The 23,641-nt window shown below is 40.7% G+C and overlaps 1 protein-coding gene across 1 annotated transcript in view; it reads left to right on the plus strand.

The window, feature by feature from the left end:
- The window catches only part of INTS7 (integrator complex subunit 7), a 42,586-nt gene extending 23,654 nt beyond the window's left edge, over positions 1-18,932 (plus strand). The window contains exons 13-20 of the mRNA XM_006089902.3: positions 784-990; positions 2,640-2,834; positions 3,374-3,477; positions 3,988-4,056; positions 7,280-7,412; positions 12,643-12,741; positions 14,063-14,248; positions 17,488-18,932. Of these exons, the coding sequence (XP_006089964.1) occupies positions 784-990; positions 2,640-2,834; positions 3,374-3,477; positions 3,988-4,056; positions 7,280-7,412; positions 12,643-12,741; positions 14,063-14,248; positions 17,488-17,775 (1,281 nt within the window). The 3' untranslated portion in view covers positions 17,776-18,932. The remainder of the gene's footprint in view (positions 1-783; positions 991-2,639; positions 2,835-3,373; positions 3,478-3,987; positions 4,057-7,279; positions 7,413-12,642; positions 12,742-14,062; positions 14,249-17,487) is intronic.
- Positions 18,933-23,641: the final 4,709 nt, after the last annotated feature.

The raw sequence follows: 23,641 nt of genomic DNA on the forward strand, positions 1-23,641 counted from the left end.
GCATTATTCTAGGGCAGTGGTCGGCAAACTGCAGCTCACGAGCCACATGCGGCTCTTTGGTCCCTTGAGTGTGGCTCTTCCACAAAATACCGACTTCTGCACATGGGCCACGAAGTTCACTCGCACTGTACGTGCGCGCCTGCACATGGTATTTTGTGGAAGAGCCACACTCAAGGGGCCAAAGAGCCGCATGTGGCTCGTGAGCTGTGGTTTGCCGACCACGGTTCTAGGGGATTGAAGCACATGTTCTCATTGTTTCTCAAATGGGAGGAGGACCACTACTTATAGGACGGGATTCTTTATTATACCCGACTGTCCCAAGCATCCAAGCACGGCAGGGCACTGAGCATCCCTGGCCCCAGCAGTTAAATGACATTCACATTCCCCCCAATAATCACCCTTCCCCCCAGTCATTTCCAGAGGCAAGCACAATACTTTTCTTGATAGTCACGTAATAGAGCTTACTGGAGTTTCTCCCCACCCCCACTAAATAGCTCATACCGAATGACATGTGATAAGTATTTATACTTTCCATATTTGGAACTAAAATTCTAGACTCAGGTTATAGTTAATTCCTTTATTTTCTCTTTGGAACTGTCTTAGTAAAGAACTGGGCATTAGGTTACATAAAAGCAACTCAGCATATGTTGTCTGAGAAAATACTGAATCTCAAAGAATTATATAATACAAAGAATGATTGTTATGGTTATCCAAGATTTCAGTTTGTCTTTTAACTGCTAATTCAATTGTAAGAACTTCATCATGTGCCATGATTTTTTTTAGGGTAACCATGACATGGCCAGAGAGCTCTATCAGAGTTTGCTGACTCAGGTTGCTTCAGAACACTTCTACTTTTGGCTGAACAGTTTGAAGGAGTTCTCACATGCAGAACAGTGTCTCACTGGGTTGCAAGAAGAGAATTATAGTTCAGCACTTTCTTGCATTGCTGAGTCTTTAAAATTCTACCACAAAGGGATTGCATCCTTAACAGTAAGTCCTCTTAATTCTCCTTTGGTGATGATGACATGTGTGAGAATGGCCCCCCTTTCTTTTTATTATCCTATTTTAACTACCTTGAAACATCTGACATTATATATGTATATATATATTTAATAGTCTTTTAATGACTTTTGCGGTATGTGTATTTAATGAGGTTTGGCAGTAATTAAAAAAGTACTCGGTTGACAGACAGAAGGCCCTGTCTTTACTTTTCTTAGTCTTTACTCTGCCATTAACAAATTGTGACCTAAGCAGGTTTTTGAACCTCAGATCATCTCCTTTTGAAATGGAGTTCTTTTCTTTAATTATTACTATTTAAAATTTTTAAAAAATATATTTTTATTGATTTTAGAGAGAAAGGGAGAGGGAGAGAGAGATAGAAACACCAATGATGAGAGAAAATCATTGACCAGCTGCTTTCTGCATGCCCCCTACGGGGGATCAAGCCTGCAACCCGGGCATGTGCTCTTGACCAGAATCGAACCCAGGACCCTTCATTCCGCAGGCTGATGCTCTAACCATTGAGCAACTGGTTAGGATGAACTGGAGTTCTTTTATTCAACAGACTATAAGCACTTGCTCCGTTTTAAAAAGATTTATTTGTAGTCTATTCATTTGGCAAGTGTGGATCTGACACTAGCTGTCTGTCTTTGTAACTGAGAGAACATGAACGTGGGCTGCCCTTTATACTCCCTGACACATGAGTGGTCTAACCTGAGATAGTACAGCTATGAGGATTATGCTTTTTACCTGCTTCAACCAAACTAAACAGGAGAAGTTCAGAATTCTCTGCTTACGGGGATCCAATAGCAATGTTGGGTTTCTAATTTCCCAACACAGTGATTAATGCGAGACTTACCTTGCTTCTCAGGAATAAAAATTGTAAAAAGTGTTTGTATTTATTTTCTGTGGTATGTAACAAGTTACCACAAATTTAGTGGCTTAAAGCAGCACCTGTTTAGTGTTTCAGTTTCCATGGGTCAGAAGTCTAGGTATGGCTTAACTCATGTTGTCACAAAGTTCCAACCAAGGTGTCAGCCAGGGCCAGTCTTAATGAGGGTCACAGAGGCTTAGGGTCCTCTTCTGAACTCATGTAGTTGTTGGTAGAGTTTATTTCCTCACAGCTCTAGAACCTGTGGAAGCTTTGAGGCCAACAGGAGAATTGCTTACCTCCAACACCCTTTTCATGGGCTCACCAGATTAGGGGAAATCCATCCAGAATGATCTCCCTTTTCAGTAATATGAACTTACTTCATTAGGGACCTAAATTACATCCTCAAAATTCATTCATTATCTTTGCCATATTTCATTAGTAAGAAGCAAGTTACAGGTTCCACCCACACTCAGAGAGGGGAGATTATACATGGTGTGGATACCAGGGTGCCAGGGGGTGTGACTCACGAGCCATTTTAGTATTCCGCCTGCAATGGTGGAATTTTAATTTATTTTGATTTTTCTCTTTATTAATTATTGAATAGGTATAACATCTACATGTTTTTATGTGGGGTATATAAAAAAAATATCACATATCCCAGTTTAGGAAATAGGGCATTATCATTGCCTTTAAAATTTGTTTGTGTATTGCACTATTTTGCTGCCATATTTATTTTGTTTTAAATATATCTTTTTTTTCCCCCCAGGCTGCTAGTACACCACTGAATCCTTTAAGTTTTCAGTGTGAATTTGTAAAACTCAGGATTGACCTTCTGCAAGCCTTCTCTCAACTTATCTGTACTTGTAACAGTCTAAAGACCAGCCCCCCTCCTGCAATCGCCACAACAATCGCCATGACTTTAGGAAATGAACTTCAGAGGTGTGGTCGCATCTCTAATCAGGCATGTGTCAGCCTATTTTCAGTGTAGTTTTTGTTTACACTTTAGAAGTTTTTGAGGTTAGTTGTGAGATGAAAAATCCTGAAATTTATAAATCAATGGTCTGACTCATGGACATTCAATATAAAATGCTTATTAACTCATCTGTCTTGCCAAAAATAGACTGATGTCTTATTAGAATGACAAAGTGATTAATGACATCTCACTTAATGCTACATATTTATATAAAGAAAAAGGCCATAAATTTTAAAGAAACTTTGGGGTGTCAATAACTATATTAATTTTTTTAGTAGAACTTAAAAGAAGCTAAAAATGCAAAATTTTTTGTTTCCATACATCAGATATACATTACCATAATCTTGTGCACATTTGTATTTTTATTTGCCTTCTGTTAATTTTATTTAACAAGATTTATAAAAATGAATGAAAATGAAAAGGAGTTGAAGTATTTTTTACACATTTTTGTTTGACTGTTTTGATTTTTGTGTTTATACAATAATGATAGCATGTTTATCATAATGAATATTTTTCCTTCTTTGTAGATGAAACAATCTATGGAAGAATTCCGAAGCCTTGCTTCCCGATATGGGGATCTTTATCAGGCATCTTTTGATGCTGATTCGGCAACTTTGAGGAATGTAGAGCTGTATCCTAAACTTGCCCCGATATATCTTGTTCTTTTGAAGTATTCTTTTAAACATAAATACTTCAGATATGCTTGACTAATATATTAGATAAGCCTATAAATTTATTACAATTAATAATTTCTACTTTGAAATCTAGTATAAGCAATATAATTTTACTTTTTGACTTAAACCAGGCTTTTTAAATAAGTGGTGACTCAATGGTGGTCTTTCTCCACCTCTAGGAAAACAGGTTGCAAACATAACACAGATCGAATCACAGAGCCTGTTGCTTGGTCCCCCTCCCCCCCCCCTTTGAAGTATCCTTCCTGATAAAGAATTTGAGAATCACTATTTCAGACACCATATATTCCTTAAAAGAAAAAAAATAAAGTCCCAGACTATTTGAGTCAATAACATATGGTAACCTTCACTAAAAATACAATCCTCACCTTGACTAATTTAATATTCAAATAATATAAAGTCTGTAGTAGATTTCTTTATTTTTAGGTATAACCTTAACATTAATCCAGACAGCAGCAGAGCTGTTTACTGATGTCTCACGCAATAGAAGCTCTGATTTTAGATCCAGAATCTGCAAGGTATTTCTAATAATACTTTACATTAAATAATGCTTTCAACTGTTATCTAACCTAATCATCACAACAGTGTTTTAGAAGAGGAATTGTAGAAAAAAACAAAACACAAAACAAAATAGAGGAAGAATTTCTCCAGCATTTGTCTAAGATCACATAGCTAGTGATGAAACCTGGATTTTCTGACTGTTGTTTATTTACCTCCTGCCTCCTGTTTTCTCAACATTGACTTGGCAAATTAACTGGGAACAAATTCATTGAATTTGAACATTTTCTTTTTACATATTGTAACTAAACTTTGGTATGAAAAATTAAGTTAGCCCTAGCTGGTTTGGCTCAGTGGAGAAAGCGTCAGCCTGCGGACTGAAGGATCCCAGTTTGATTCTGCTCAAGGGCACATGCTCAGGTTGTGGGCTTGATCTCTAGTGGAGGGCATGCAGGAGGCAGCCAGTCAATGATTTTCTCTCATCATTGATGTTTCTATCTCTCTCCCTTTCCCTTCCTCTCTGAAATCAATTAAAAATATACATATATTTTTAATTAAGTTAATAATATAATTAAACTTGTACTTGAAATTATTTTCTTTGGGTTTCCCAAACAAAAAGTATTCCTATTTTTGCTTTGTTAGAAATTCTTCTTCCCTCCCCCATTAACTAATTAATTTTTCAAAATCCTATGTAATAAAAGCCTAATATGCTAAGTGTCCAACCGTTCGTTCAACCGTTTGACCAGTCGCTGTGATGTGCACTGACCACCAGGGGGCAGATGCTCTGACTGGTAGGTTAGCCTGCTGCTGGGGTCCAGCTGATCGGGACTGGGTGAGACGGGCTGGACACGCCCTGGAGCCCTCCCCTGCTGGCCCTGATAAGGAGTGGGCAAGATGGCCCGATCTGGACTGGGTGAGATGGGCCAGACATGCCCTGGAGCCCTCCGACGGTCCCTCCCTGGCTGGCCAACCTCCCGTGGTCCCTCCCCGGCCAGCTGGCCTGATCACCCCAATTGGGACTGGGCGAGACAGGCTGGACACTTCATGGACGAATCCGTGCACCGGGCCGGTTTTGGCCCGATGCCCTCAGGCCAGGCCGAGGGACTCCACCAGCCACTAGTATTTTTTTTTTTTTTTAAATATATTTTATTGATTTTTTACAGAGAGGAAGGGAGAGAGATAGAGAGCTAGAAACATCGATGAGAGAGAGAAAGATCGATCAGCTGCTTCCTGCACATCTCCCACTGGGGATGTGCCCGCAACCCAGGCACATGCCCCTGACCGGAATCGAACCCGGGACCCTTCAGTCCGCAGACCGACGCTCCACCACTGAGCCAAACCGGTCTCGGCCACTAGTATTTTTATAAAAGAATAACCATTGGTTTTTCCTATGATAGTATTCTATTTTGGAATATGAATTTTTAACTGTCTATAATTTTCAATCTAGTAAGACCTATGATTCCAAGATCAACTTCCTCCACAAAGAGAATATAGCGACAATGCATTTGTTGTTGTTGTTGTTGTTAATCTTCACCCAAGGACATTTTCCCCATTGATTTCTAGAGAGAGTGGAAGGGAAGGAAGGAGACAGGAGAGAGAAAGAGAGAGAGAGAGAGAGAGAGAGAGAGAGAGAGAAACATTGATTGGTTGCCTCTCACAGGGAATCAAACCTGTAACTCTTCAATGTAAGGGCTGATGCTCTAACCACTTTGCACATGGCTCCAGGGCTCAATAATGCATTTTAAATTTCTGTACCCTAAAGCAGTAGTTGCCAACAGGTGGACTGTGGACCACTGGTGGTCCGTGAGGTCTGAAAGGTTGGCGACCGCAGCCCTAAAGTGTTGACTCACATTTCTTTACAGGGCAATACCAAATTCCTTGTCTTCTCTTTTAAAGTACTACCTACTCTCAGACTACTCTACTTGGCAAAGTTTTCCCCACTCATCTGATCCATTTTAATATTTTGGTGACATACTAACTTTTACTTATTTTTCTACTTATCCTTACCTTATCTATGTTTATTTTCCCTAGTTTGCAATGTTTGACTTGCTTTTTTAAAAATTTTTATTTACTTATATATTTATTTTTAAAACAAGCTTCTCCCTTTAAAATTTGAAGATGTTCTTAAACTGCCATAATTTTCAGTTTTTGCCAACTAATTGATACTTCATGCTGACACCATTTCTCATTGTGCAATACTCATTTAACTGCTTACAACACATGTCACTGTACTGTTGGTCGACATAATAGAAATTAGTGTTTTTCTTGCTTAACTTTTAACAGAGAGATAGGCACATTGTCAGCAGGGATGGGGTGAAGGGAGTTATCTAGCCAGCTCACACATGCTGCTCTCCAGCCTTCCCCCCTTCCTATCACTTTTCTTCACTCTTCTCCATCACCTTTCATCCCTCACACCCATTCCCCTAATCTTTGTCCTTCATAATAATGAAAAATTGGAAAAGAACGCATGTACCTTGAGGGAGAGTTCTTTGGGTTTTATTTGCAATAGTGTGTAATTGCAAGGAGTAGATTCCTTCTAAAACGTCTCTTCTTGGTAGTATATATTTTGTGCCTTCCAAGTAAAGAGGAACCTATTGCTGAAAAGAACCTCAAGAGAGTGAGGCATGTCATTGATATTTCACTGAATTTTTTACAGAAATCTGTGTGTGTCTTTCACAGCCTAGAAGGGTTGGGGAGGTGAGGGGAGATCTTGTTTCATTCAACTCTGTATCTCTAGCAGCTACCATAATACCTATGCCAGTGTATCAGTAAATGTGGGATAGGATGGAGAGATGTTTATAATCATGAATGTTATTATCTACCTCATACCAACTTTTCAGGATTACCAGGAAAAAATATTTTGAAATGCTTGTGCATTACATTTTTCTATTCTAGCTTCTTATTCAGTCTGTCATGATTCCTTTGCACTTAACCTTTATTTCTACTGCCTAGAAAATAAGGGAATGACTAGGGACAAGGTTTATACTACCTAACAACCAAAGTGATTGAGTGAAGTCAGATCTAGGTTTGAATTCCAGCTTGTCACTTACTGGTTATATGAGACTGAGGGCAAATTACTTAACTTCTCTAAGCCTCCGTTTCCTCATCTATAAAATGGAAATAACAGTGGGTACTTCATTATTTTAAAGATTAAGTGAGAATGTGTGGAAAGTGCCTGATACATTGAGACATTAAAATTGCTGCTGTTGTGGTTCATTAATCGATATTGATTTTTAACTTCAGTTCCCAGGAATATGGATCTATAGGAGCAGCCCATGCTGATAGTGAATATGAGAGAAGAATGATGTCTGTATATAATCATGTCTTGGAGGAGGTGGAATCACTCAATCGGAAATATACCCCTGTTTCTTATATGGCAAGTGCATTTGTTTTATTGAGTTTTTATTATGTGCAAGTGGTTTTTACTCATCTCTGGCACTTACTGTGTGACTTCACCCTCTCTGTGCCTGTTTCCCTTTGTGACTGTTTTGTAGCCAGGTTACTATAGTACACGCCTCACAGCATTGTTATGAGGATGAAATGAGATGATTCATGAAAGCACATGGCACTTCTGTAGCTGCTACATACCAGCAGTCACATTAACATGTCAAATCTGCTCTACCAGGATGCAGATAAAACTTATTTTTTTTTAACAAGTTAACTGAAGTTGCAGTTGTTCTCAACCCTGGCTATTACATTAGAATCACTTTGAAAACTTTTTTAAAAATGCATCAGTATTCAGGCCCCACCCCAGAGCAGTTAACTGTATCTGTGCAGTCGAGGCCTGGGCATTCGTATTTTTAGAAGCTCCCAGGTGATTCTGTCATGCCACCAGGGTTGAGAACCACTGGCCACTTGAGACAGAAAGAACTGGGCTTGTTATCTGACTGGCACTAAATCAGTTCCTGCGAGGTGATGCCATTGATACTTTTTAGTATACTTGTCCACCTTTCGTCTGCTGAATCTGCTGCCTTTGGCACTGTTGAGCACTCGCTCTTTATTCGGTCTTGTCCCCTGACTTCCCAGCCACAGGACAGATGGAGACACTCTCACCCAAATTCTCTCCTCCATGTCTGGCCAGTCTCCAGTGTCTTAGTTAGCTCAGGCTCCTGTAGCAGAATACTATAGACTTGGTGGCTTAAACAACATTTATTTCTCACAGTTTGGGAAGCTGGAAAGTCTAGGATCACTTTTTTAAAATATATTTTATTGATTTTTTACAGACAGGAAGGGAGAGGGATAGAGAGTTAGAAACATCGATGAGAGAGAAACATCGTTCAGCTGCTTCCTGCACACTCCCTACTGGGAATGTGCCCAAAACCAAGGTACATGCCCTTGACCGGAATCGAACCTGGGACCTTTGAGTACGCAGGCCGACGCTCTATCCACTGAGCCAAACCAGTCAGGGCTAGGATCACTTTTTTAACAAGTTAACTGGTAAGGGCCCTTTTGCTAGCTTGCAAATTGGCTCTTTCTTACTGTGTCCTCACATGTTCTGCAGAGCTCTGGTCTCTCTCTTTTTATAAGGACACTAATTCCATTATAGGGGGCCCATCCTCATGACCTCCTCTAAACCTAGTCACCTTCGAGAGGCCCCATCTCCAAATACCAACACATTGAGAGTTAGGGCTTTTCCATATGAAGCTGGAGAAGACACACACATTCAGTCCATAACACCCTGTCTTTGAACTTTACTCCTTGGATAGCTTTTGCCCTGCCCACACATCAGATATTTCCTGTAGCTCTCTTCTGGTTCCTGCTCTTCCTGTTCTGTACTCTTACTGTTTATCAAGTATTTTAGAAGAAATTGGCAGGATGCATTGTTAAAGGGTTAGGTTAGATATTAAGGACAGATATACAGCTTTCCACATAAGGTCATCAGTACATATTTGCTGATTCGAACTGACACGGGTTTGACACTGAGATTGGTTGCTAAGGAAGGTTGTAAAAAATATCTTTGAAGTAAACACACACATCTCTGAGACATTCATTATTTCATATTTTCTCTAAGCTGCACCCTAAGAAGTTAAGTAGATACCAAACAGTACTTCAGTTTAATGGAATTGAACCCACTGAATATAATGGAAAGAAGGGGAAATTTCTGCTCAGTAGGAGACAGTACAGAGAAAAGTTCTAGGTTCAAATCCCTCCTCTGCCACTCAGCAGGTCTGTGATTTTAGACAAATTACTAAAATCCTTTTCTATGATATGGGGAAAAAATCTACCTCATAGAGTTACTGTGAACGTTAAATGAAATAATGTGTATTGCCTAGCACAGTACCTGGCATAGTGCATAAGGAGTGATTAGTAAATGTTCATTCTCTTCTCTCCACATTGTATTTTATAGCTTTAATATTATCTGAACCCCAAATTCAGTTCCACAAGTATTTATTGGGTCCTAGGAATAGAAAAATGACCAAGACACAGGATCGTCCTTCGAGTTGCCTGTAGTCTAATAAGAAATGAAGATTTTATAAACAAACCTGTGTGTATGCAGAAATAGAGCTCTTCCCGAGGTACAGATGTAGCACAAAAGAGAAAGTAATGCATGTCACAGGGTAGGTGAATGGGGTAAGGGTGTAACTCAGAAGATGTCTTTGCATATGAGTTTTACAGGGAGATGAGGGTAGAGAATTTCAGGCAGAGAACAACACATTTGAAAGCAGAGGCGTGAAATAGCATGTGTCTTCTGGGAACAGTTTGTTACTGTTGTTCCAGCAGAGTGTACAGGTGGGGGCTGGAGAGGTAGGCAGAGGCCAGGTGACAAAAGGCTTTGAACACAGTGTTAGGGAGTTTGGATTTTATCCTATAGGCACTGGGGGGGTTTTAGGAATTTTTAATGGGTAGAGGAAAGAAGTGGTTACGATTGTACTTTATTGTTCTGTAGGCACAGAACATGTAATGGCTATTCTGTGGTTACAAGGCTTCTCTCATAATCCAAGGTAAGGGCCTAATGAATAGGAATTAGAATGAGAAGAACAGGTACATAAGAAAGATACTTAGGGGCAGTATTTTCAAGGCTTGGGTTTCTGTGTGGTGTGTGTGTGTTTATTAAATGTGAGAGGATGGAGACATGACCTCCAGGTTTCCAAGTTACCAAGTGCACAAGTGGTTGACCCTTCACTGAGACAGAGAATATAAAGGGATGGTGGTAGAAGGTGAAGGTTTCATTTTTAACGTGTGGCTGTCTTACAGGCAGTTGGAAAATAGGTCTGGTGTTGGAAGGAGTCGGGCTGGAATGCATGTAAGATGGTTTTGAACGTAGAGGTTCTTAAAGTCACGGGAGTAGAGAAAATTGCCTCTTAGGAACATATGGACTAATGAGAGTGTCAACATTTAAGGAAGAAACAAAGGAAGAGAATCTTAGGAAAGAAGATGGAGAGGGGAAGAATCAGAAAAAGTGAGGGCAGGGGCCATAAGTGGAATTCCTTGGAAAAAGAGACTTATCAGGTGCCACAGTATTGTAAAAAGTACAAAGGCTGAAAAGTATTAGACTTGCAATGAGGAGTGTTGGTTTAGGAACCATGATATGTGACTTCACACCTCCAGACTGTTAACTTTAATAGTAAATTGCTACTAATGTACCTGGGGAGGTGTGTCCGGGGGGCTGGTGGCCTCAGAGGCAGTCCTGCTTTCCCAGTGGGGGTTTGTAAAGTCTGAATTTCTTCTTATAAAAGGGAAAATGGTGCCTTTTTGCCCGGGAACAGCCTGAGGTCACTTGGGGTCCTCTGAGTCCCTCCTTTAAAGATGTTTCTCTCCTTAAACACAATTGTGACATCAAAGGTTCCACCACAAGTAGAATGTCCCTGCAAATGCTTCCCAGGTTCCTTGCAGGAAGATGGATAGTGATGTTTCAGCAGTTAAACCTGAAGAAATAGGCCCGATGTCTTTAAATCTGAGTTATTATTCTCTCAAGTAATAGACCTGGCATTTGTATTACTGCTAGTCTGTTGGGTACAAAATACTCAGTAGTCTGAACCCAGTGACGAGTAGTTTCTTCTGGCTTTCTGCCTTATTGCCCAACTCTTAAAAAATGTTTACAGGGTAGGCAACTAGGTGACAGTTTACTTGAAAGCAGGAGCTTAGATGGACAGACAGCATAGTGTATAGTGGAGTGGTTTTCAACCTGTGGTACTTTGGAGGGACCACTGAGAGGGGAGTAGACCGAGGCAGGGATGGTAGACCAAGTTGGAATGGTTCTGGGTGCCCCAAAGATTAAGTGTTCTGATAGTGCTGTAACTTTTTTTCTCCTATTGTTTGCAAATCATTGGTGAAGTGGAACAAAAATCACTGAACTAAGTAAGGATTAGGCAATCTTGGTTCTAGTTCCAGCTTGTTCCATTAGCTGTCTAGATGACCCATGTCGTCATCAGAATTGAGATGATCTTTATCTGTGAAGCTTTTTGAAGGGTATTCTTTAAGAAGAAGAAAAAAAAGATTAAAAATATGAACAATAAAATGGCAATAAATACATAGCTATCAACATTTAAATCTAAAAATCAAAATAAAGAACAAGAAATCTGATGAACAAAATAAACTGATGAATAAAATAGAACCAGAAACATGGAACAGACTGATGAGTCTCAGAGGGGAAGGGGGGTGCAGAAGAGATTAACCAAAGAACATAGGCATATGTGCATTACTTAGGACACAGACAATGGGGTGGTGAAGGACTGGGGCAGGGCGGGAACCGGATTGAGGGAGGTAATGGGGAGAAAGTAGGGGACATCTGTAATACTCTCAGCAATAACGAATTTTTTTTTAATTGGGATGATCTTTAAATAGCTTTGATGGTTTCATGGGTGTATGGTTACCTGCATGCCCATCAAGTGGTGTATATTAAATATGTACAGCTTTTTGTATGTCATTGTCTATCAATAGAGTGGTTTTAAACTAAATAAATAATCTTAGAACTCTTAAATTCTGTTCTATGATCCTTTTCACTAAGACTCAAAGCATTTATTAAAGTTTCATAATTCCCTAGAGTTGGACTATATAGTCATCCTTAATCTGAATTCCAGTAAGCTTTCACCATTACTCTCTCCCTGAGGCCTCATGGCCATAGGGTCAGGGAAGCTGCCTGGTGGAGATGGGTTGACAGAATGAGGCAACTCTAAGCCGAAGTTCCACATGGGATTAGGTGTCAGCCCCGGGATGTCAATATACTGCTCCAGCTTCTTTACCATGTACTCTTTATCATACTTTGCCAAACTTTATCAAACTGGCAGTTAACTCTGTATTTCAGTGTCATAATATGTCTACTAGCTCGAAGCTCTTTAGAAATGCAAAGTTTGCATATTGCTTGCCTTGAGCAATATGGATTTCTCTTTTCTGTCATTTGCTTTTTATGGAATATACTCCTTTACAATAAAGTATAAATCTGTAATTGTACTCCTTAACATGAGTTACTTGGCAAATGTGCACAGTTCCTGGATTGTTGTTGGTTTGTTTGTTTTTTTACTATTTCCTGATTGATGGTGTTATTATTGTTGTTTTTGTAATAATCTATGTGAGCATTTGTAGTTTTTAAACTTCTCCTGAAAGTACCATTTGTTGATGAAATTTGGAAATTCATTTTTATTTGATTCTATTTCTTTCCCCTCCAGCATACAGCATGCCTCTGCAATGCCATCATTGCTTTGCTGAAAGTTCCTCTTTCATTTCAGAGGTATTTTTTCCAGAAACTGCAATCCACCAGCATTAAGGTAATATTGGAAGAATGATAAGGTTAATATGGATTAAAAGCCCAGTTATCACCTACAGATTAAGCGAGACATAGTTCTGCTTCAAGAGCTTACCTTTGGTTTTGGCAAAACTTATGCTCTTTAGTTATAAGCCTTTCCTGCCTTTACCAACTGGTTTGGTGAAGAAAATGGACACCTGTCAGTACCAAATGCAGTGAGACAGGTGTTTGGCTACCGGGAGCTCTGTACCTTGGCTCCCTACTCCAAGAATAAGTCGAGTGGTTTTCATCATAGTAGCATACAAGGATCTTGAGCTGAGTCCACCTCTGGTCAGCCTATTCAGACCCAACTTCAAATGAATCAGGTCCAGTATGACATCACCAGTCCTACCTCAAAAGCACTTTTATCTTTGAATAACAAGCTTTGGGGAGCTGGCCAATTAATAGAATTAGTATTTTAAAATATTTAAACTACTCAAAATTCAAAAGCTGTTTTTGTTCAAGGAATAGAATTGTTGGGAATGGGGGAAATCGTCACTTCTGAGAGATTACTTGGATTATCCCTGTCAGTAAAAATGTCTAGTATGTTTTGGCATCGGTCCAAATGCTTTTGATTGCAAATAACAAAGTAGGCTATGACAAATGACCTGGTTAATAAGGAAAATGTATTATATAGATAAGTCCTAAGGTAGTAGATCTCCAGAGTTGATTAGTTCCATGGTTCAACAGCATTATAAAAAACAATTTTTTCCATCTTTTTATTTAGCAAAACTTGAGCTTTCTGTAGTTGAAGTGGATTTGGGACTTTTAATATGTTTTTAAAGAAAAATTACTCTAATGAGAGGTTAAAAACGTCATTTGGTTCATTTGTGGAAGTTGACTTTTATACCATGGTGACTTGGTTATGTTTGTAATCCTAGAATTTTAAATTCATTTGCATTTGAATTTAGTCAATTTGAAATTATCTAAAACCAGAGAGACAGCTGCTGGACACGAAAATTTACATAGTGGATTTCCCTTCTAGAATTGGTTCGTTGTCAAAGAAGTGCCTCCCCACAGAAATTGGGAGAGCAGTACCTCCACTATTCTCTGTTACCTTCAAACAGTGCTGGGGCTTGGGGTTAAAAAAACAAATGGGTATTTAAAAGGAGGCATTAGAAATAAGGAACTCTTGACTTTAAAGGTACATCTATCTGGTTGTCCCAGCATAGTCAGGTTGTATGTGGGGGAGGGGGGGAGGGTTAAGTAACATTTTAACCCATAACCAGCGATTAGCACAGACATGTTTGTTGGAAGGAGGCTTGCTCTTGGTTGTTAGTGTTTATGTGATGTTGTTGTTCCAGCTTGCTCTGTCGCCATCCCCCCGGAACCCTGCAGAGCCCATCGCTGTCCAGAATAACCAGCAGCTGGCGCTGAAGGTGGAGGGAGTGGTTCAGCATGGATCTAAACCAGGACTGTTTCGCAAAATTCAGTCTGTCTGTCTGAATGTTTCTTCTACGCTACAGAGTAAATCTGGACAAGAGTACAAGGTAATTTACAAAAGAGGCAGAATTGTGATGCGATTTGAGGTGATGGAAGTTTTCCCATGTTTTTCATGGTTAAGTAGATTGCAGTTCTACCTCCCCAGGGATCAGATGGACATGAGTTAAAAGCACATATTGGGGTGTGAGAGCCTAATAACAATACTTCTCTTTTTCCTGCCTGAACATTTGATAGATGGAGATCAGACTATGAGTGTTATTATTGTTAAAGCCAGGGAGGAACCCCGCTCAGGTGCCTGGCGGCAAGGACTTCTAGCCCTGTACCTCTGACATGAATTTTCCCACCTAGCTTCAGCCAATACACACAAAGCCTGCCCCCATAAAACATGGCAGGAAGGAGCACCAGAAGCTCAAAAAAGAAGGGAAAGAGAAGATGCTTAGCTCCCCATGCCCAGCTCCCACCCCGAAACTTAGCCAGTGGGATGCACCTCCTCTGCAGACCAGTACCGTTCATCTGATGAAAGGTCCTTTCACGCGGAGGGAACATCAGAAGTGGGGGATAAGTGTCTCCCTATGCCCCCTTCCCCCAAAAGAGCACATCTGTTTATTTTTCTCTATTTTAAGTAACTTTTCAAAAGGAAAGTATATAGCATTAACATAGTAATGGTTAAAGTAAAAATCTTTCCTTATGAGTATAACCCTAGGAATTTACTGCTTTGAGAATCATGAGACCAGTTAACCAAAACCATGCTTGCTTTGTTAGCCAAAGCTAAGATTCTGAATTCATGCCCATGAAATGCCAATCTTCCAAATGTAGAATGTTCCTTCCTTTAGACGTCTCTTTCCAGTTCTGTGGCAGTTTATTCAAAGTAAATGGAGCAAGGGATCAGGTACACAGTTGTATGATAGAGTTGTTCAAATGCCCAGTTGCTGGTATCCAGGTTGATTGGGGGCATGCTTAAATTGCGGTTCATAGCAAGAAAAGGTGTATTAGTAAAGATAAAAAGAGCGTTTTAGTCTCTTTGGTGTTTGGCTAAAAAAGCCAAGGGGAGTTCTGGTTTGAGCCATCATCACTTTCTTTGCTTTGATAGCTTACTCTCTCTCGCACTCTTCACCCATCTGGTAAGGCTTAGACTTCATTCTCTTCTCTTCCTCTCTTTTTATTTTCATGACCCAAAGCATGGTGCCTTATGTAGCCACTCACTAGCTATTTGGTGACTGATGAAAAAAAAATCAGTAGTTAGAGCACAGCTATTATGTTTGGGTGATCTCTGATGTCACAGAAGATCATAGTGAGAATTTACATAGTTAACTGTCTGCAGCTCTCTCCTCACTTAGAGTTTGAAAGAACCGTAACCATGGTTCTCTTTGTTCCTTGTATATAATGATTTCTACTATTAAGAAGAAAAACATTCAAACTGAGAAGTACTCGTCTCCTGCTTGCTGACTTGCCTCCTGGGAGACATTGACTGAAGTCAGGAAGCTGCTATAATAAGCCACACTGTACATCAAGCATGTCAAACTCAAAGGCTAACACGGGCCAAATAAATGAGGCATGCGGCCTGTGGGCTGCAAGTTTGACATGCTTGCTGTACATGATAACTTCATCATGTTACTTGCAGGGAGTTTGCAACTTAAAATGCATCATCCATTTAGAGTCATCAGGTCCTTTTCTGATCTCTTTAAGGAAGTTCTTGTTTAATAGGCATATTCTTTAGGAATATAAAAACCCTACAAAAGTTGACTATGCAAACAAAAAAATACCTATAAGTAATTCTAAGATCTTGAATTGGTTGGTGACTTCATTAATGTTACAGGTAAATGACTCTGGAAAATTGACCTCATGCTAACTGCTTATTGAGACAAGCTCAGGGCACATTTATATAATTAATTATACAACAGAAACGCGCATAAATGTAGATTAATCTAGTCAAACACTCATTAAGATGACCTGTATATGCATTGTCAGAAAAAGGGTCTCTCTGACATACTTCCTCATGAGTAGAGGTCGGGGTACATCAGCAGGTGTTATTCTGTTACTGAAGAACAATGGCCTGAGTGTTTGTCTAGCTAAATGAATAAATGAGCCCATAAATCTGTGTTTTGCAATATATCGTACTGCCAATCTGAACAAAACACTGATTAAGTGAGTGATGTACAAGTTCTGAAGTTAATTTAATGCTGAAGCTAATACTAAAGCAGGGAGGAATCATATTAAGGAATATAAAATCAGACTAGCTAGGAAGAAGAAAACTCACATATAAACATAGTTTTATGTCCCTTTTCAGTCTTTTATATTTTAAAACCACTGAAACAGGTGGTTGCACCCTATTTCTTCAGAATGTCTCTTCACAGACTGAAGAAAGATGGGAATTGGAGTTGAGGTTGGGTAAGCAAGTGTAGGGAAGGAAAAATGTCTTTTCTGCTTTCTGTAGATCTCTGGTCGGGCCTAAGGGTAAACTGACATTAAGGCAGATTAATAGGAGAAAAACCTACCAGTGTTATTAGAATTTCACATGTAGGAATCTTCACAAGAGAATGAAGACCCAAAGAAGTGGCCAGAACAGAAAGCTTATATACCTTTAGACACAGAAATGATAAGTTTATGACGAAATGACAAGACACGGGGATTTGGACTTGGGGCAGTAAATTGTGGGGAAATGTTGGGGCAGTGGGGGCGACCATGGAAGATAGGGGATATTTTAGTAGGTTTGTCTGTACAGGTCCATTTCAGCATCGATGGCCAGTCTCTGGTGATAAGGATGTTTTTCTCTCCTTGGTATAGGGAGGCTACCTTTCTTGTAGGAAATTTTATGGCCTGTTTTAGGTAAAAGGGGGCAGATCAGCGAGCCCCTCCTGCATCTGTTGTTTCTCTAGTGCCTTTAGCTCAAAATAGTCAGGATGCCAAAGCAGCACGTATGGGGTGGTGTGTCCTGAACTCCTTCGCCAGGAGGAGAGGCTAGCATTTGAAGGGGCTGAGAAAGGCTTTGGGGGCTCATTCTTTAAAGATAGTAAGGAGTCAGATCAATCCATAACTAAGAGTATAGGTGCTGCAGTTAGCCTACCAAGGTTCAGAGGCTAGCTCCACCACTCATTAGCTGTGTGACCTTGGAGAAATTACTTAACCTCTCTGACTCAGTTTTCTCCTCTATAAAGCAAGAATAATAATTGTACCTACCTCTTGGTTGTTTGCATGGGTTAAATAAGCACGTGGGCAGGACCTAGCTCATAGTAAGCACTCAGTAAATGTTAGCTATTGTTATTACCTAACAATTTTTTTATTCCAGATACCCATTGACAATATGACCAATGAGATGGAGCAGAGGGTTGAGCCTCATAATGACTACTTTAGTACACAATTTCTTCTGAACTTTGCTATCCTTGGAACACACAACATTACTGTGGAATCTTCAGTGAAAGACGCCAATGGTATCGTATGGAAGACTGGTCCCAGAACTACCATATTTGTAAAATCCTTGGAAGACCCGTATTCCCAGCAAATTCGCCTGCAACAGCAGCAAGCCCAGCAACCATTACAACAGCAGCAACAACGAAATGCCTACACGCGGTTTTAACCATGTGACGAATGCACTACAGACTTTACAGGGATTGATTAAATTAGCAGAAGTACTCTGCATCTTCATATGGATTAAGATATGAAAGTTATAATGTGGAGTCCATTTACTCCTTGGTTTCTGTAATGTAATATTCTAAAAAATATAGGGGTTTTTTTTCCCCCTTACAAATTTCTCATTTGAGAAAAATGGGGTTCCTAACCAGAAATATTTTTTTCCTTGTTCCTTTGACCAGGTCCCTTATCTCATAATTACCATTTTCATTCTTTTATTATTCTTTTTAGTGTGGCTGAGCCTTTTCTTTTTCTTTTAAGTCACATATTGGGATCATTGAATTAGTAAATTTGACTGCTTCTCTACCAAAATATATCACTAGCTGCCTGTGATTCTGAGCTGCACCTTGGGAAGTTCTGACCAGTACTGACCCTGGTGGTAAAACGGAGTCCTCCCATCGATGGACTGGGAAGTGTCTCCTGAACCATCAGTCTTCTGGAAAATGAGAGCAGGCAGACAAACAGCGTAGACACATCCTGCTATATTATTTCAACTCCTTATCTGTCCTGTGCTAAAGCAAACTTAATTTATTGTTTTAGTACTTAATTGAACCAAAGTGCAGCTAAAAATTACATAGACATATTGGAGATTAATAATTTGTTTTTTCTAATATGTGTGTGATTGTGTAGACTTTTTACATTGTTTCTAAGAGTGAAAAAAAATCACTCACATTTAATATCTAAATGTTTTAAGGTAGGAGGGCAGATCTTTGGTTTAGTTTCTTGGCATGTTACGTAATGCTAGACTTGATTGCCTAGAAAGAACAGTCTCTTTTTAACACAACCCCAATTAGATGGGATGCTCAGGGAATAGAAGTTTTCTAGTTAGCCAGAAAACCCCTTTTTTTCTATTTCAATACTGGTTAAAAACATTATAAAATCTAATACTGATATACTTTCTTGTCTTAACACAGTATACTAGATATAATTAACCGATCTTTCTGGATTTGGGATCATTCAGTTCTTTGGGATCATGATTTCTGAACATTGGGGATCACAGCATTGCAGAGATTGATGATATGGGCAGTTGGGTTCGGAGTAGCTCCTAAGATGAAGCAGGCACATTCCTTGGAAATTTCTTTTTAAAATAAATATCTCCATTTCTTTGCTTGTGTTTGGCCTTTTCTCTTTGAAAGTTGACATTGGCTCAAAGGAGGGGTTGAGTTTAAAGGGAAAAACAAAGTGTGTGTGTTTTTTTCCTTGTCATCTGGCTTTACGGGTGAGAAGTAATTGACAACTCAGGTCCCTTTAAGATCATGAGCTATATTTGCAGCACAACACATTTCACTGCCAACAGCCAGCTCATTGTCATAAAACGTAAATCTACAGTGGCCACTGTAGATTATATCTGTTTATAAGTGGCCCAGTTGTACCCATAATGTACATAATGTAATGTAATGTAGTTAGCCTCTGTCACCAACATTAAAAGTATGATGGGATGTATTGAGAAGTCAGAAAGTCTGGTGAGTTGGCTTAGATTGCCTAACAGCAGCACTCCAGGAGGTTATGGTCTTTCCATTTCTTACCCAAGAACACGAAGACCTTTCAACCTCATGGGCTATGCTTTATGTTTTATTGGCTTGGCTGGAGCTAGTCCATTATCCTGTGGTATGCAGTCTAAAGTATTCATTCTATGAGCAATTTAATTTTTCATTGTAATTGGGATTTAAATAGAGTGAGTCAGGTTTTTTCCTTAATGACATACCAAGACCTGGAGACATTGATTCCCACACTCTATTGAAGAATGCTAAACTTTTTTCAGACCTATTACAGTTACAAAACATTTTTCAGTATGTACCTTTTCCCAGTGCATTTCTCTCCTGCACAGTCAAGTTTGTTGTGCAATTTGCCCTCTTTGCTTATTATTTAGGTCTGGTTAAAGATTGAAACTTGATGAAATATGTTCGGGCATTATCTTCCTTATAGATCATGTCTACAGGTGTAGCTTTTGTTTAGTGATACCTGACTAAAAAGTAGTTTTGTTGTTGTTTCCAGATAATTTTTTTAGTAAAATTATGAAGGTGAGATAATATCAAATGAATCAGAACAATCAGGAAAATGAGCCTCTTACCCAATCAGCATCCTCAAGAGTCAGGATGAGTTCAAGAAAAACAGATTGCAGAGAAGAAATAATTCATAGTTCATCTTTTGGTTTTCTTGGGAGATTTTATTTGTGGATTTTTAAAATATATATTTTTATTGATTTCAGAGAGTAGGGGTGAGGGAGAGAGAGAGAAACATCAATGATGAGAGAGAATCATTGATCAGCTGCCTCCTGCACACCCCACACTGGGGATTGAGCCTGAAACCCGGACATATGCCCTGACAGGGAATCGAACTGTGACTTCCTGGTTCATAAGTCAATGTTCAACCACTGAGCCACACCAGCTGGGCTTATTTGTGGGTTTTAATGAAGCTTATTTGTGGCTGTGAATCAAAAATATTTAAAATGGAGGACTAGGACTGAATGAGACTGAGGAATTATGAGAAGATATTAATGTCTAGTTCTGTTTCCCAACACCATGGAAGGTGAAAGTAGGCTGTGTTGCCTCAAGAGTTTCATCCCACCATTGGAAATAGTGAAGCTAATGATACTTTTTGTTTATGTGTCCTCTCACCTTGAGGAGATGAGCAAAGTGATGGTAAATTGTTAACACTTGTACCCCCCACCGTGTTTTCCCTTCCCCACCCCCACCCACCAGTAAAGGCAGATAGCATGTGATCAGGAGGGCCAGCCCTAAAGTACTCCCCACATGTCAGGAGATGTAGATGAAATGCCTACTGAATAATGCAAGTAGGGGAGACGGCCTCTCCAGGGGTGAGCCCACACCATGCCAGGCCCTGAGCTGGCAGTGGGAAGTACAAATGAAATGGACAGATCCCTCAATTGACAGTAAAAGACCTCTGTCTTCAGAGAGTGTGAAGAGGGCTTTATCAAAGCTGTTAACAGCAAAAAAAGATGCCATCTCTGAAATTCCAGTAGTATCTCCCCTTGTACATAGCAGTCAGGACAGGCTCTAGGGTGATTAAAACTGGTCATCATTTGGCATTTTCTCCTTTTGCTGCTCTTGGAAGGCAAGTGTTCCTTCCTGCTCAGAGACCCTACTCCTGATATGATCAGAGACAAATGGGTACCTACTACTTTTGAAGCCAGAGCTGAACAGAAAGAACATTTGGAAAAAAGGTTCACCCCTAAAGTATAAAGTCAATATTTAGCCTCAAGGAGATGAGCTGACATGCAAAAAGAAGTAAATATTGTCTTGTGTTGCAGAAGCTACTGCTGCTCTGGCCAGGTTGTTGGATGACATGAACCCATCAATGTCACATTTCAAGTTACTAGGGCATTAGGGAGAAATGACTGTAATCACAGAATCACTTAAGCAACATCAGATCTGTCCTACTTAGTGTCGCAGTGTCCCCTGGGATGCTCAAGAGCATATTAGCCGTGGCTAGAACTATCTCAGCACATCTGGAACCTCCTGGAGGGCCCTTGACACAGGAGAGGCCTATGAGTCGGCCCTGAGCACTCCCAACTCCCTGCCCCTCTCCCACGTGGCTGACCAGGAGTAGCTGATGGGAAGCATTTTTCCTTCACCCTGAGCACTGGAAGTAACTCCACTGGGACCACGGGACACTATAGCTCAGTCAGCTTTTGTCGGAGCAGGAGTTTGTGAACTGGAGCACATTTCCCAGATCTATGCCGATGGCCCAGCCAACAAGGACACAAACAATTTTGAAAACAGATGACCTTTTATTTACTCACCAAATGTTTATCGAACATGTGCCGGGTGCCAGGAACTGGGAATGCAATGATGGGCTAGCTCCTTGGGTTCATGGCTATGCCACTGCTTGTTTTTGCACAGACCATGGGAGAGGGAAGGCTGGGACCGTGCTGGGTGGGCCTGAGCTTCCTTGGTGGTTGATCATTTTCTCCTGTGACAGGGGAAAGGAATGAGTTTGCACAGGTCTATCCAGGTCCTGCCGTTTCCTGTGTGGCCCTTCAGAAAAGCTGTCAGCCTGAGCGTTTGCCCCTTCGGTAGCTAACCATCTTCACCGTTCACTAATATCCAACCTAAAGCCCTTAGGGTGATCTTAACTAACATCCTGCTTCAATTCTTTGTGTTTGAGGGAGATGGCAAACTCCCCAAAACCTTGCTCCCAGGGAAATAGTACTAATCAGAATGCAGTCTTCTCTGACCCTAACTACTTCGTATTGAAAAACATACTTGTCCCTCCAGACCCGGCAGAAACACACTCGCCCCCAATTCCTCCCGCCAGACTTGACACTTTATACTGGTCCCTTTGTGACCAGTGTCAACCCAGTCTTATACATGATCCACTGGCTGACCCTTGGGGTTGCCGTAAATGTGGATAAATGGTGGCTGCAGTTACCATGTTCTGGTCATGGGAACGAGCAGCTCCCTCCACTGTTCCAGCCTCCACGTCAGCCCCCTCTCATAACATTTTTGTGAGCCTTGGCTTCTTCCTCTGTGAAATGAGGCTAACAACTGCCCTGTTGTGAAGATTCAATGTAATAGCACATGCACAAAGCCTGCTATTTGGCAGGGGCCCACCAAGTATTGGTTGCCTCTGCAGTATGTTGCAGATCATCTCTGCCTTAGAGGAAAGTGATGTTCCAGGTCATCTGAGAACCTAAAGGGACTAAAATTTCTTAGACTCAAGAGAAATGTATTCTTTTCCCTCGTAAGGAGGACATTTATATCTGTGAGCTTTCCTGTCCGCACAAGCCTTGAGCCCTAAGGTGGGGGAAGAGGGGAGTGTAAAAAAGAAGTGTCACCAGTTCAATGAGTCAACCCAGGCTTCTCTGTCATTCTTTCTGAGTTATTTAGCAACTGCAAAGTAAATGGGCTTGTATCCAAAGTTAGTTCTTGCCATGAAATCTATTGGACACAAGCCCCATGATTCAATGGACGCTGTCTACCTGACTGAGCAGAACTATTTTCCTGCTGAAAGGTTTTAGAGAGTTTGCTATCTCCCCCAAACAGAGCATGAAGACAAAATTGCAGTAAGAACTTTAGGTTGGGCGTAAGTAAGAACTTTGTGAACTGTGAAAATAATTAAATACTGAAGGAAGGTGGCATTTGGACTGTGCGAGCTATTCTGTCCAACCACAGGGATCTGATCGCTTTGCCAACAGCCTCTCTGATCCCTTGGCCCCATTCCATCAGCAGGACTTGTGCAGGGCAGACTTCCTGCCAAGGGCTGTGCCTGGGAGATGGGGTGTAGCCCTGCTCCCTACCCACCACATGCCCTCCAGACAGAGGGCTCAGGCAGCTCAGCTGCAGATATAAATAACCCCCTCGTGACTCTCTGTCCTTAGAGCAAATGCCTCTGGCCATTGGGGAAGAAGTGGAGGGAGGGAGGGCCCCAGGAGGGAGAGCCCCCTGGGCTTGACAGCTGAGAAAAGAGCTGAGAGTGAAGAGGTTATGTTTTCTCTCACCTCCTAAGTGTGTCTGTATGTTTATGAGAGATGTGTCTACGCAGAGAGAAGAGCTGTCCTACTTTTGAGGAAGGGGGAGGAGGGTGTCCGTGGCGGTGTTTCTTCCCTTCTGTTCCCACTACCGTCATCCTAGTTCACAACCTCATAATATCTTCCTGGACTATCACTTTCGCTTCCCGTTTTCCTTGCTGCTAGTCCCTGTCTCCTCTGAGTAATCCTTTCTTCCCACTGCTTCCCAATTCACTCAGCTCGTCCAGTGGGAACCCTGTTCCCATTGGGTTCCCAGTACATTCCAGATTCTTCAATCTCTCTCCCCTTTTATTTCTCCTCCCCCAACCCCCTTTATTTTTCC

Source organism: Myotis lucifugus, unplaced genomic scaffold, assembly GCF_000147115.1.
Source record: "Myotis lucifugus unplaced genomic scaffold, Myoluc2.0 scaffold_65, whole genome shotgun sequence".
Taxonomy (NCBI): Eukaryota; Metazoa; Chordata; class Mammalia; order Chiroptera; family Vespertilionidae; genus Myotis; species Myotis lucifugus.